This window comes from Thamnophis elegans, chromosome Z, assembly GCF_009769535.1.
Source record: "Thamnophis elegans isolate rThaEle1 chromosome Z, rThaEle1.pri, whole genome shotgun sequence".
NCBI lineage: Eukaryota > Metazoa > Chordata > Lepidosauria > Squamata > Colubridae > Thamnophis > Thamnophis elegans.
Window position 1 is genome coordinate 36,606,496 of NC_045558.1, and position 13,516 is coordinate 36,620,011.

Here is a 13,516-nt window from a genome sequence, read left to right on the forward strand (position 1 = left end):
AGAAACTAAGGATCACATAAATATCCTATCACAGCTTTATACAACTTAATATAAATGCAAGATTTGAGAAAGTTGAAGAAAAACAATTGCAGGGATTTAAAATGGCATAATTTAGAAGTTTTTCCTTGCCAGGAAAATGACCTTTGTGCTTTTTATAGAGACATGCCACTGAATTGCTATTTATACAATTGTTGCTTATTTATAATATGAATATTGTCTGAATTTCAGATTATTCTGTACAACTAAAGTGTAGTAGTTGTGGATGAAATGGTTTGCTCCTACAAAACAGTGGAACGCTTTTTAAAAGTAAAACAGTTGCATACGACAAACTGCACTGTGTACCAGAATGGCAATTTTCATATCACCTTGTTAAACAAGCCTTTTTTCAAAATGTATTGTTTATTTTACATTTACGTCCAGCTGCAGAGCCTGTATGGTCTGTCCAATTTACACTCATTTTCTTTTGCTGGGATTTTAATATCAAAGTTCATATTAACTAAACAATGTATTTTTGTCAATCTAATTATTGATAAAAAAATAAATCCACAAAGCTAATACTTAAAGTTAAGCTTCAAAAAATATATTTAAGCATTCCAAAGGCATATATTTGATTTTACGGAGAGCCCACTTTACTGTTTTATTAAGATTGGACTGAATTTGGTCCTTAGAGAAATGAGGTATACTGAAGAATAGATAGAAACTATCGTTGTTGTTTTTTTCTCTCATCACCACTCTCACTTTTTTAATTTATTTTTTAAATTTGTATGTAAATATACAGAGCAGACCTTCACAACAAGGATGCCATCAATTTGTAAATTTGCAAGTGACAGAAGCAAAAATTACATGGAGTAATTATACTAAATTAAGTAATAATATAATTAAAATGTAATTTCACTAATAGTAAAGTAATTAAATTCATTTAATTTACATTTCAATTAAATCAAATGTATTGTTTGTCCTGCTCCTTCTCAATTTCTTTCCCTGCTCTACCTGTTTTTTGGAAAGGAATTGTATAGTCTCTGCACAAACATTGTGAAACGAAAGGTATTTGCAACAAAATACACATACAGCTAAATTAGGGATGCTCACCAGTCTCCTTAAAGCTGCTTTGCTCAAATAGCAATGTGACTAGTTTGCTTCAGATTGTTCTGTTTCAATCTGTTTTAAAACTTCTAGCACTTGTGAAAAGGCTCAAAAGATTTTTTTTATAACTGCTGTAGGAAAAGAGATGTTCCTTTTCTGATTGAAAAGAAAACTAATAGGCACTAAAGGCATGCTGCCAACCCCACCTTTATACCTTTCCTCTGATTTAGAGTAATTGAATTTACTAAACCAAGATTTTCACAATGTACTCCATAGAATTCTATAGTTCTGTATAAAGCTGATAGACCTCCATAGAGTAAAGCTGATAGACGTCCATAGAGTTTAAGAAGCAAACCCCACCACCACCACATACTTGAAAACATACACTTTTTTATCAGTAGTTTTGTGTTTTGATCAAGAGTTCAGTACTTTTTTAAAATTAACAGTTCTGCAGCCTGGGGAAAAAATTGAAAAATCATGTACTAGCCTAGGATGGTCTTAGTAGCGTAGCAGTAAGAATTAATTCACCTAATTTACACTCATCTACTTTTAAGTCATGTTAGTTAAGGTAAAAATTATGAAAAAATGTAGAAATAAATGAGAAATTATCCCTTAAAAGTACAAATAAATCCACATTAGCTCTATTATAAGTCTCATTGAAGAAATTTTAAAAAGAAAGAATAAGAATAGCAATAAATTAGACAGTAGAAGTAACTAAAATCCTATATTTGAAAATTGGACTAATTAAATCAATATACTGAGAAGTTACTGAAATCAAATACACTTTGTTCAAGTTCATCCTCAACACAAATAATTAGGAACTCAGAAACAGAGAGCAATAACCAGGAAAAAGAACAAAAAACATCTGACTTTTCAAATGGAGTGAATCTGAGAACAGTTATTTCATTTCTGAGTAATGAACTATAATACAGACAGAGATATGTTAAACTATCAAAATAATAATGTTTTGGAAGATATTCAGTGAATCATAATGACCGAAGAAGCAGTACATTAACCTTCTTTTCAAACGTTCATGGATATTTGAAAAGAAATATGATTGAGAAATGATAAGAGACAATAGAAAAATGGAGCAGTAATTCCAGTCATATTAGACCTTTTAAGTAGGGTTGGCCAGAGACAAGCTAACATACCCTTTTCCAGCTGACTCCTTAATGTTCCAGTTGAATTTATGACTTATATTTAAGCATGTGTTCAGAGCTTTATCTATGGAATTTGGTCCCACGAACTAGGCTTTCCAGTTTTGAAATCCAGCCTGGCCCATGATAGCTGCCTTTAAAAATGTCTCAGGGCTCTAAGGATAGGTCTTTTAGGAATCCTAACTGGCAGGTGGAATACTAACTGGCAGGTGAAAGACAACAATACACTCAGTAGAAATAATGTGTGACCTTTTGACTTCTTATTTGTAAGCCTATGTTAACTGAACTAACTAGATTTATAAAGCCATGTTGTTACTGATAGCCATGACAAAGAAGTAAAAATCACAAATATATGTATATGTACACACATGGCCTGGAAAGTCAGAATTAATTCAATTTGCATAAGAAAAACAGAAATAAACAAGGCTATGCAATATTGGACAGATAATTAATCAGATGTTTTTGCAATTTTTCTTTACTAATGTTTCAAAACTAAACTTAAATGACAAAAATGAAAATGGGAAATAATATTTACATTTTAAAATGAATAGTCACAAAACACTACCTTCTTTTGGCATTGTACTACTATGTGTACATGTGTGATTATTCTTTTTTTTAAAGCACTGTAAGACTTTTTAAAAACTTTATTAATATATATCAAGTAGAATGTAATTTTTATATTTAAAAATCTGGAAGAACCCTCAACTATGTCATCAAGTTACAGCAATGTATTTCTTCACTTAATTTCTCTTTACACAATATTTCCAGAACATCATTTTGTTTTAGGCTACGTTATTTAATAAGTTCATATTTGACAACATGCAGACTTACCCTGGCATTGGTCCATTTCCTGAAAGGCTGTAAACCTGACGAGGATTCAGAAGATACTGAAATTTCCTATAAATTCTATGGTTGAAGATAGAAAAATATTTGAATTTTATTGGCAACAAATTATGTTTTGGCAGTTTTACCACATAACAATATGTTGGATTAAACAAAGTCATACTGCATCCCACACTATGCTTACCAATGTTAATATTTCAGGATATATAGACGGATGAACACATTTATTCTGCATTATTTGTAAACATGGGCAAAATCAAGTAAATAAGAAATCAAACAAGAACTAGTTAAGAAAGACCTTAAATTCATTTCTACAGAATGTACTGAACTTCACACTGCTTTTCAAAATCTATTTGCCATATATCAATAGCTTACCAAGGTGCAGAGCATTTTAAATCTTGGTCCTGTCTATGGCAAAGATAGCATACTTGCAGACCCTTGAACCATCTTCACTTTTGTTATTGTTGCCTAAAATTTTGCTCAATCAAACATTTTGGAATTCTATCACTAAATGAACATTTCTCTATTTTTAAAAATCTAAGAGTAAAGTCATAATTTAGGAATTCCATAATAACTTAAACAGAATTGAAAGACAGCTTGTAGTTCATAAATATTTATTTCAGTATAAAAGTTTATTGAATTTAGTGTAACACCTGTTGAAGTTCCCTTGGAAGTAGCAGAAAAGAATTAATATCATTGACTGTTTCGCAAGAATCACACTTTCATGTATAAGACAAAATATGCGGTCATGAATAACAAACATCAAAGTGTAATTTTTTTGAACTCTCACAATGGTTGGGCCAATCATCTGGAACATTTTTGTTTTGAAGGTTTCAAAATGAAGATGTGTGTGTGTAAGGCCTGCAGAAATTTAAGGCAGTCGTAATATTACACAAAAAAGTCAACACCAAATGTTCTGAATTTTTCGGTTGGAGTGGAGTTTAAGAAGCAAAATATGCCTTAAGCTTTAGCAAATTCAAGATACCCTCTTTTTCCAAAATCCTAAATTGGTCCCATCCATTCTTATGACAGTAGGACATCTTTGACTGCATGCCATAAACTTTTCAGAAGTAAAATGCTTTAAAAGGCACAATATGTGATAATAAGTGGGTGTTCAAGCATAACTGATGTTTTAGAATCTAAAGTATTACTTTAGATCTTTTGACCATGTTTATTTGTTCTTTAAAAAGGCCTCACCCAAATAAATCAAGCATTTGATTATCTGTTTTTTAAAGAATTCATGTGTACAGATAGTCTTCAACATATGACCACAATTGAGCCCAAATTTTCTGTTGCTAAGTGAGACAGTTGTTAAATGAATTTTTCCCCTTTTTATGTCCTTTCTTGCCATAGTTGAAAAGTGAATCAGTGCATTTGCTAAGTTAGTTGCATGGTTGTTAAGTGAATCTGGCTGTCCCATTGACTTTGTTTGTCGGAAGGTCGCAAAAGGTAATCAAATGACCCCAGGAGACTGGAACCATCATAAATATCAGTCAGTGAGCAAGCATCCAAATTTTGATTATATGACCATGGAGATGCTACACCAGTTTTAGTGTGAAAAAAAGTCGTAAGTCACTATTTTCAGTGCCATGGTAACTTCAAACAGTCACTAAATGAACTGTTGTAATTCAAGGACTACCTGTATAATATTTCAATATAAAAATATAAGGCTGGATCTCTTATATATTTTACATCCACCTACACATTTGCCAATGGCTGCTCATTGGTTAATGTTAATTAGATTTTTCAGAAATTAAATGCATCCATTATTCCTAGTCTGAATGTGGTCCAGGAAAAGGGAACAGAAAGTCACATGAGTGACTTCCTTTTGAATGAACTGTAACTATCATGACTACCGGAGCAGACAACTGACATGAGCAATTGCTTGCAATTTTAGACCAAATCAACACATCACCCTAACACCTATGCTTTTCCCTTTTTCATTTGAATGAGAAAATGGTTGATTGTTATTTTAAGCTATTACTTTTTTTTGCTTAATAAAGCCTTCCAGGGGGAAAGTTTTTGCAAGATAACTAGAAAGTTACAAGCTGGTCCGCATACATAATGTACTTTTATGTCTTGTGGACAATGGGATCAAAGAACCAGACAACTGAAAGCTAGAATTCAGCAAGAGATTTTAAATAAAAAAACACAGAATTATGGCAGACTAAATAAAGTAGAACAAAATAATTAGGTAAAGTTAAAGTAGCAGTAGATAGCTAAGCACGTCGTCATGGGCCTTAGTTTAATTTAAAAAAGACTTTTTCAAAATCATGTTTCTGGTGAAAGATGTTTTTTCCCTAACAATAATCTTCTAGGCAAGAAAAAAGAAAAAAAGGAAAGGAGGAAATGAAACTATGCCATTTTTCTTGTTGCTTACTTTACACACACACACACTATGAATATGCAATAGACCTCCCAAGAAATAATTCTTGCGATCATGTGGTCCTGGACAAGGTGGGGGGGGGGAGTCAAAGGAATACAGAGATCTGTTATTAGCAAAAAGAAAGAATAATAGTAAGAATATAAACTAAAGGGCTGATAGTTTATCTATCCTTTAGATAAACTATTTATTCTTCCTTTAAAAAGAAGACTGCAGAATCAATATTTCAAGTCATGGAAAGTATCACAAGTTTTTTTTTAAGGAAAGGTGGCCAAAATAGTGTTATAATTGGAATATTCAAAAGGAACAGAAGGTCCAGAGAAGTCACAAATCCAACAGCATTATCAATTCAGCTCCAATGATATTGAAACATAAACCCCAATAACCACAGTTAGTTATAATTAATAAATCCCATTAGTAATGGAACATCATAACTGTAGTCATAATATTTATTTTATAGGCTATATTTATTGTGGTCTATAAAATAAAACTGCTTCAATAAGCCAAGAGCTTACCAAGGATGGGGCAATTTCTCAATTTGAAACATATTCCAAACAAGAAAAGGATATAACTGTAGGTAAATAAATAAATGTAGAAATAGAAACATAACCTAATTTAATTAACAAATTGGTCATAGTTCAACATCATTTTATTATTAACATTGTCCTATGTAATTAGCGTTAAGTAGCTTTGGAAAACAAAATGTAAAAAACATGCATTCATGTTTTTTCTCTTCAAAAGGTAATTAAATGAATTGGTTTTCTTCCTAAATCAAACTGATGTAAGCCCTTAGAAAGATCATCAAGAAACACATACCTTTCGCCTTGTTTTCCTCCACTTTTAGGGTTAACAAAAACTAGAAGTGGTTGAGTACCTGAAACTGGTGTGATCTAAATTTAAAGAATTCAAAGAAAAATAATTCAGTTTTCTTCAATATTTTATATTATATTACTAATATAAACATTAGTAATGTTTACTAATTATATTACTAATATAAACACTAAGCTCTCTACACATACAAATTAGACTCCTAGGCAGATATATATATGTGTGTTTGTGTGTAAATTCTAATCTGTCTCTCCATATATTTTCAATTAGCATATACATTTATGAAAAATCATAAATATAAAGGTATTAATGAAATATATTTCTAATAACCTTTATTTTAAAGTGTGCCTAAAGCTATTGTCCTTCATACATCCTTAAAGTATAACTTCTAGCAACTTCATTCTTCAGAAATGTAGGTATCTACCTTGTGCACCAAATATTACATAATGTACCATTTTGAACATCTCCAGTAAAATATTTTTGTTAGAAATTAAACAGAAATATGTTGCATAAGAAAACAGAAAAAATATGCTCTATAAATCTTATTATTAAGATTCCTAGAACCAAATCATACAATCCAAAAGCTTACCAAAGATAGGACCCTTTTTGGTGAAAAACAGATTTGCTTTTACTAATAGGTTTGCACACAGTTTTGTCTATTTTAAATCCAAATAAAAGTAGAAGCCCTTACTTTTTCTGAATAAGGGAAAAAAAACTACAGGTCAGGGAATTCAGACAGGATTCAGTGACACAATTTGGGCAGTCATTGTATTGGTGAGAGGAAAATCTATAAGGCATATACATTTCTGTGTACATAAAATCACATCCTTTTTCAACAACTGTCACATATTTAATGCTTATTTAGAAATTTAATCAATGATATTTATTTAGTTCAATTCCAGGATTGTTTATTCCTGTGAATGAAGCATAAACCAGTGGTTTTCATTGTGACAAAGATTGACTGTCTCTTAGAACTCTCTATGGGTTCAGGTTAATTAATGAGACTCATCTTAAGCTTATACATGATATATTACTTCCTCTAATTAGAAATAATAAACCTGATCATTATGCTGGTTAAGCTGGAAAGAAATAAGATGAATGTGCTTAACTATGATTAATAACAGTTGCACTTAAGAAGTGATTCTCTCTGCCACTGAATTGCCTGCATAGTCCTTTATGACTATGCTTTTTAATATTTTTCGTACTAAAAAGCTTCATGGATAAAATATTCCTTCCATAGTGAATATTCTAAGAAGAAAATATATTACCAAATTAGACAAACAGAAAATTATCTGTTTTTATATGTAATGAAGAAGTGGCAGAATTCTCAAATTTATTGCAAGTTTTATAAGCAAAATTTAAATAATTTAAATATATTAAATAAGTTAAATAGTAACAGATATTGCAAAACTTTAATCAAGAGTCATATACCATGTTTCCCCGAAAATAAGACAGGGTCTTATTTTGTTTTGACCCCTGAAATAAGCACTTGGCCTTATTTTTGGGGAGGTCTTATTATTTTTGAGCTGCAGGAGGCAGCGAGCGTGGTCACCTCATGGCCGCTGCTGTATTGCAATATTTTGGGGAGGGCTTATTTTCTGGGGAGGGCTTATTTTCTGGGGAGGGCTTATTTTCTAGGGAGGGCTTATTATCTGGGGAGGCCTTATTTTCAAGGAAATATGGTAATATAATATTACCATTCATAAAATAGTGGTATAGAAACATAAACATATTATGTGCTTGTATAAAATCTTTGTGTGCATGTGTGTTGTTATTTTGTTTTCTTTATTCTTTTTCTACTTTCTGCTTTTCTTTTCTACTTAATTAAAGCATTTTTTAAAGTAACTTGTTTTTTTACTTGTTGCAATGAGAATATTAGAGCATCTATACTGTGATTTTTTTCTGTTGAAATACAAATTATCCTAGAATCATAGTTATGATATTATTTTCCTTCCATAAAGATTTTGTTCTGGTTGTTACTTCTATTCAAGATCAATCATATGTTTCAGATAATTACTTAGATATACCTATATACCTTCCTGACTTACCTACAATTTTGTAACAGAACTTCTATCACAAAACAATGTGCTCATTTAGTGAGTTGTGCTGGGTTTTACAACCGTTTTTATTATCATTAAGGTAATCATGAAGTTGTTTAGAAAATCTGGCTTCCCCTATTGATTTTGCTTGTCAGAAGCCAGCTGGGAAAGTCACAAGTGGCAATCATGCAATCTTGGGATACTGCAACATATGCTACTTTTCAAATGGTCATATAGTCATCATGTGAAAGCAGGGAACCTGCAACAGTCATAAAAGTGAGCACTGGTCATAAGGCAGGTTTTTTTTCTCAGTGCCATTGAAACTTCAAACTGTCACTAAACGATCATAAATTGAGGGCTTCGGGTACACAGTTTAATCCCTACATCAGCTTTATTTAAGGAGTTATTATTTAAAGGAGTTTTTTATGAGTCCTTTTTTTAAAAAAAAAATCTTTGCATCAAATAATAATTCAGCCAGTGATACAATCTTAGGTATAGGATGGCAGAACAAATTTGACATGCAAGTGCGCTTTAAAAATAGAAACTTCACATATACAAAATTGGGGTTTACTATATATAGTACACTATAGATTTACATATAAATACTGTACTTGGAATAATGTACTGTATGCAGTTCTGAACAACTAAAATGATAAGGTATCTAGAAGTGGTCCCCTATAATGAATGGCTACTCCAATTATTATTTTTTAGTTTAGAAAGTGAACAAAAGTACAAATAAAATACTGAAAAATATTGACAGAAATCTTTATCCATCTTCCTTAGAATCACCAATTAAGAGTAAATATTGGTAGATTTAGAACTGATAAAAGTCCTTCACCTAGTACATATTGGAACTATGGAATTCACTGACATAAGCTATATGTTAGCCATCAAATTATATGTTTTTGAAGAAATGTATGGAATATTGTACTATAAAAGTATAAGAGCAATGTAGGATGATGTGAACTGCAACAAAACAGTCCTGAGAGATCTGTCCTGTCCCCTGGGACATTCCTGGATTCCATAGTGAAATCTTGTGTGTCTTGAAGAATGTTGAAAGGGATGGAGCTAACCTCATGTCCAGGAGAAGTTTATTTCATAAGATGAGCATCATAGCAGAGAAGGCATACCTCCTGGGGCCTGCCAAGAGTCATTCACCAGCTTAGGAGAGCCACAGCATACAGCTCTGGTAAGTGGGATAAGCATATAGAACCATGGAGAGAAATCCCTCAGATAGTGTGTCCCATACCAAAAAAGGCTTGAAAGTCAAAACCAGCATTTTGGAAGCAATGAGGCATTTTGATACAGATGCTGATGTCCAAAGTAGTCTAAGTTTAGTCAATTGCACTATCGGTGGATTTTTTTTTTCTCTCAAATGGGCACATGCCATCATTCTATTTTTTTCCTCCATTCAATTTTGCATGACTTTGCCTTGATCAAGTTGGACATGGCCACACTTGTCAGTCCTGTGGGGTCTTATAAACGATTATCTTTCTACATCTGTTCTTATGGGAATAACTCTAAGAAATCCCTGTGCAACAAGCAATTATTTTTTTTCTCTTTGCGGGGAATTTCGTATCCCCTCATATTCTATCCCATTACAAAGTTTTACTGTTGTCTGAATATGATTCTGACATAGAATCACAGATTGCTTTAAGTGCCTCTATTTTATTCATTCATTTAGACAGAATAACAATACTAATCTTGGCAATCCTCAATGTCAATAAAGACTCAATGTCAATCAGCATTATTTGTATTACAGGTAGCCCTAGACTTACTACAGTTCATTTAGTGACAATTCAAAGTTACAACAGCTCTGGAAAAAGTGAGTTATGACTGTTTTTCACACTCACAACCATTGCAACATCCCCAAAGTCATATGATCAAAATTTGGATGCTTGGCAATTGATTGATATTTATTATAGTTGCAATGTCTTGGGGGTCATGTCCCCTTTTGCAACCTTCTAGCAAGCAAAGTCAATGGGGAAGCTAGATACACTTAATAACCATTTTATTAACTTAACAACCTCAATGATTCACTTAACAATTGTGGCAAGAAAGTCATAATAGGGGGGAAAACTCACTTAACAAATGTCTCAGCAACATAAATTTTGGGCTCAATTGTGTTCATAAATCAAGGACTACCTATATTTGATTATTGCTGCTTTTTTAGTTTTGCATTTTATATGTATTTATTTTTATCTAAAGATTTTAGGTGCATGTGTTTCTCTGTACATCTGTTAAACATATTCATTGTATATTAGGTATGTTTCCTGATTCTAAGGTCATAATAAAGATTAACCAAGAAATGGCTATTGAGTTATTTTTCTATGCCTGCAAGCTTCATATCTTAATTGAGGCCCTATTTTAACAAACATTCAACATCCGACAAAAGCTGGAATAAATTGATTGATCAGAATGTACATGCCAATACAGCTGTGAATGACATCCATTAAAAATTTACCTTATTAGAAGTAATTAATTAATAAGCTGAAAAGCAAGATGTTCTACCAATTTTGAAAAGCAGGCATGAAAGTCCTTTGCAGATGGCATTCCTAGAAAAAGAACTATAGAATCTGCCAGATTTGTTTCATTGTGTACCATTTATAAACTATTATAAAAAATGTTCTCTCTAATGTTAACAGTCTATATTTATTTCATTCTAACAAAAGATCCATGGAGACACCTGGAGGTTATTTTCTTCTTTAAGTACAAGAGAATAATATAATTTTATAATAATGTTATAGTTAGATATATGGCACAAATATTATAGGTACAAAAGCCAGGCATTCTTTACATTAGTATCTACATTATTAAACATGTCACCAATATCTCATATATGCAGAATCATACAGTTATCCTTTTGTGTACAAACTTGGGAAAGTGATTTTGAAAGTGAAGATGAATGTTTAATGTACAATGTGATACTGCTCAGTGTACATATGCCAAGCTTTTATCTATGATCCAATTGGTGACCAAATTTAACTTTCATTCTGTAATTATAGAAAACATTTTAATAGTAACTATACAAATACTTAAAAATGACAATGGCAAATCATACCTGAAGGCCTTGACCATCAATAGTGAGAGAATTTGCTCTCTGCACCTTGCTTTGATCAGCTGCTTTGTTTGTTTGTTGACAGCTACTTCTTTCTTTTTTCATTGTTGCTTGGCGTTCCTAAAAAGGAGTCAGAAATAATAGATTAATACCTTAAATTAGTTAGTGTGGTAAAAATGGAAAAATCCCATTCAACAATGATGCATTCAACCACTGTTCTAGTGATAATGACTTCAGTGATTGCAATCAAATTAAATGAAGTCCAAATCCACATACATCTATTTATATATCTAGACATAATAGCAGTTAGATAATAGATAGATGATAAAAATTTTTCACAATAAGAACTAATGCAATGGTGTGGAATTGGTGATACCATGTGAGGCCATGATCAAGCTTCTTAAACAAAATTAATTAGAGAAAGTCTACCCCATTGTCTTGACAACAAAAACACTGGATCACAATTGTTTTATAATCTGAAGACTTCAAAAATATTTATTTCAATATAATCTCCTTTCAATATCATATAGCACAATTGTATGTGTGTAATGTGTGTAAAATTTGAAATAATTGAGAAGAAAAACTAAAAGCATATAAAAAATGATAACAGGTTTTTATTTTTAGCTTACCCAGAAAAAAATTCAGGTGCTTTCAAAAAATGATGTTCTATTTGCGAACTGAGATAGTTTAGATTTCCTTGCCACCTTGGCAATTAAACTTAAACAAAATAATAGTATCAATGGTAATAACTGGCATAGGCTGTGTTTTATCATGTTGTGAGTAAAATGTTACATCAACCTTAAAAAAAAATCAGAGTAAACATTGGTGCAAATTATTGATTTAAATACAGACTTTTTTGGGGTGCTTGTGCTAGCTAGTGACTTGTAAAATTTCATCTCCACAATAGATTAGTGCTGGAGACAGTGGCTGGATTAAAGTCCCTCTTATTCTTAACTCTATCTATCTATCTATCTATCTATCTATCTATCTATCTATCTATCATCTATCTATCTCTATCTCTATCTATCTATCTGTCTGTCTGTCTGTCTGTCTGTCTGTCTATATCTATATCTATATATCTATATCTATCTATCTCTATCTATCTATCTATCTATCTATCTATCTATCTATCTATCATCTATCTATCTCTATCTCTATCTCTCTATCTATCTATCTATCTATCTATCTATCTATCTATCTATCTATCTATCTATCTATCTATATATATATATATATATATATATATATATATATATATATATACCAGGCATACCAGGGGTTGTGACACTAAATATATACCTTTCTCCCTGGCTTCAGCTGATAAGGAGGAGGGCCTGTGGCTTAATGGCTAAGACGTCTGCCTAAGATGTAACATAGCACAGGTTCGAATCCCAGTAAGGGTATGGCTAGCTGATGAGCGCTAAATAGCTTGAAATAGATCTATACTAGTCGCCCTTTATTTATTTATCAGCACAAATATAACATACATACATACATACATATACACATACATACATACATACACACACACACACACACACATCAATAGAAAAAAGTGTGCTTTATTTTATTGATTGAAATATCTATAATTGTAATCATTGTATAGTCCAAAGTAATTCAAAACAAGTCTATGAAACAGAAAAGCATTAAATAAAAATAACATAAATGTCAGTATCTTTGTGGTTAGAAAATATCAACCAAATCTCTTTTTCTTTTTTGAAAGAGAGATTAACTATAATAATATCATAGAATGGTGTAGTGAAGGTAAATCTACTGCTGCATTACTACCAAGTCATGATCTGTAAGCTAAGGGATTACTAACAATACTACCACTAAACTTAATTGTTATTTGAAGTTAAATCAATCCCAATAAATACAGTACACAGCAATGATTTGTTTTGCAGAAGCAAGAGTGCTGCATTAGAGCCAGACTCATAGTAGCACATGAAAAATACACTGAATTTCCTCCTTTAGCATTACCAGTATAAGAATCAACATTTGAACATGATCTGCTCATAAATTCAAAACCTTATATATTATTAGTTTTAACTTAAATCAATCCATTGCAGGATGGAGTCTCTATTGAAAGTAATGGTCTGCCATTACTGAACATCATGCCTTTTCA

At 31.7% G+C, this 13,516-nt stretch overlaps 1 protein-coding gene across 1 annotated transcript in view; it reads right to left on the minus strand.

Moving 5' to 3' along the window:
• DGKB (diacylglycerol kinase beta) overlaps nt 1–13,516 on the minus strand; it is a 281,445-nt gene that overhangs the window by 215,542 nt on the left and 52,387 nt on the right. Inside the window, 3 exon segments of the mRNA XM_032237244.1 lie at nt 3,072–3,146; nt 6,283–6,356; nt 11,395–11,511. Of these exon segments, the coding sequence (XP_032093135.1) occupies nt 3,072–3,146; nt 6,283–6,356; nt 11,395–11,511 (266 nt within the window).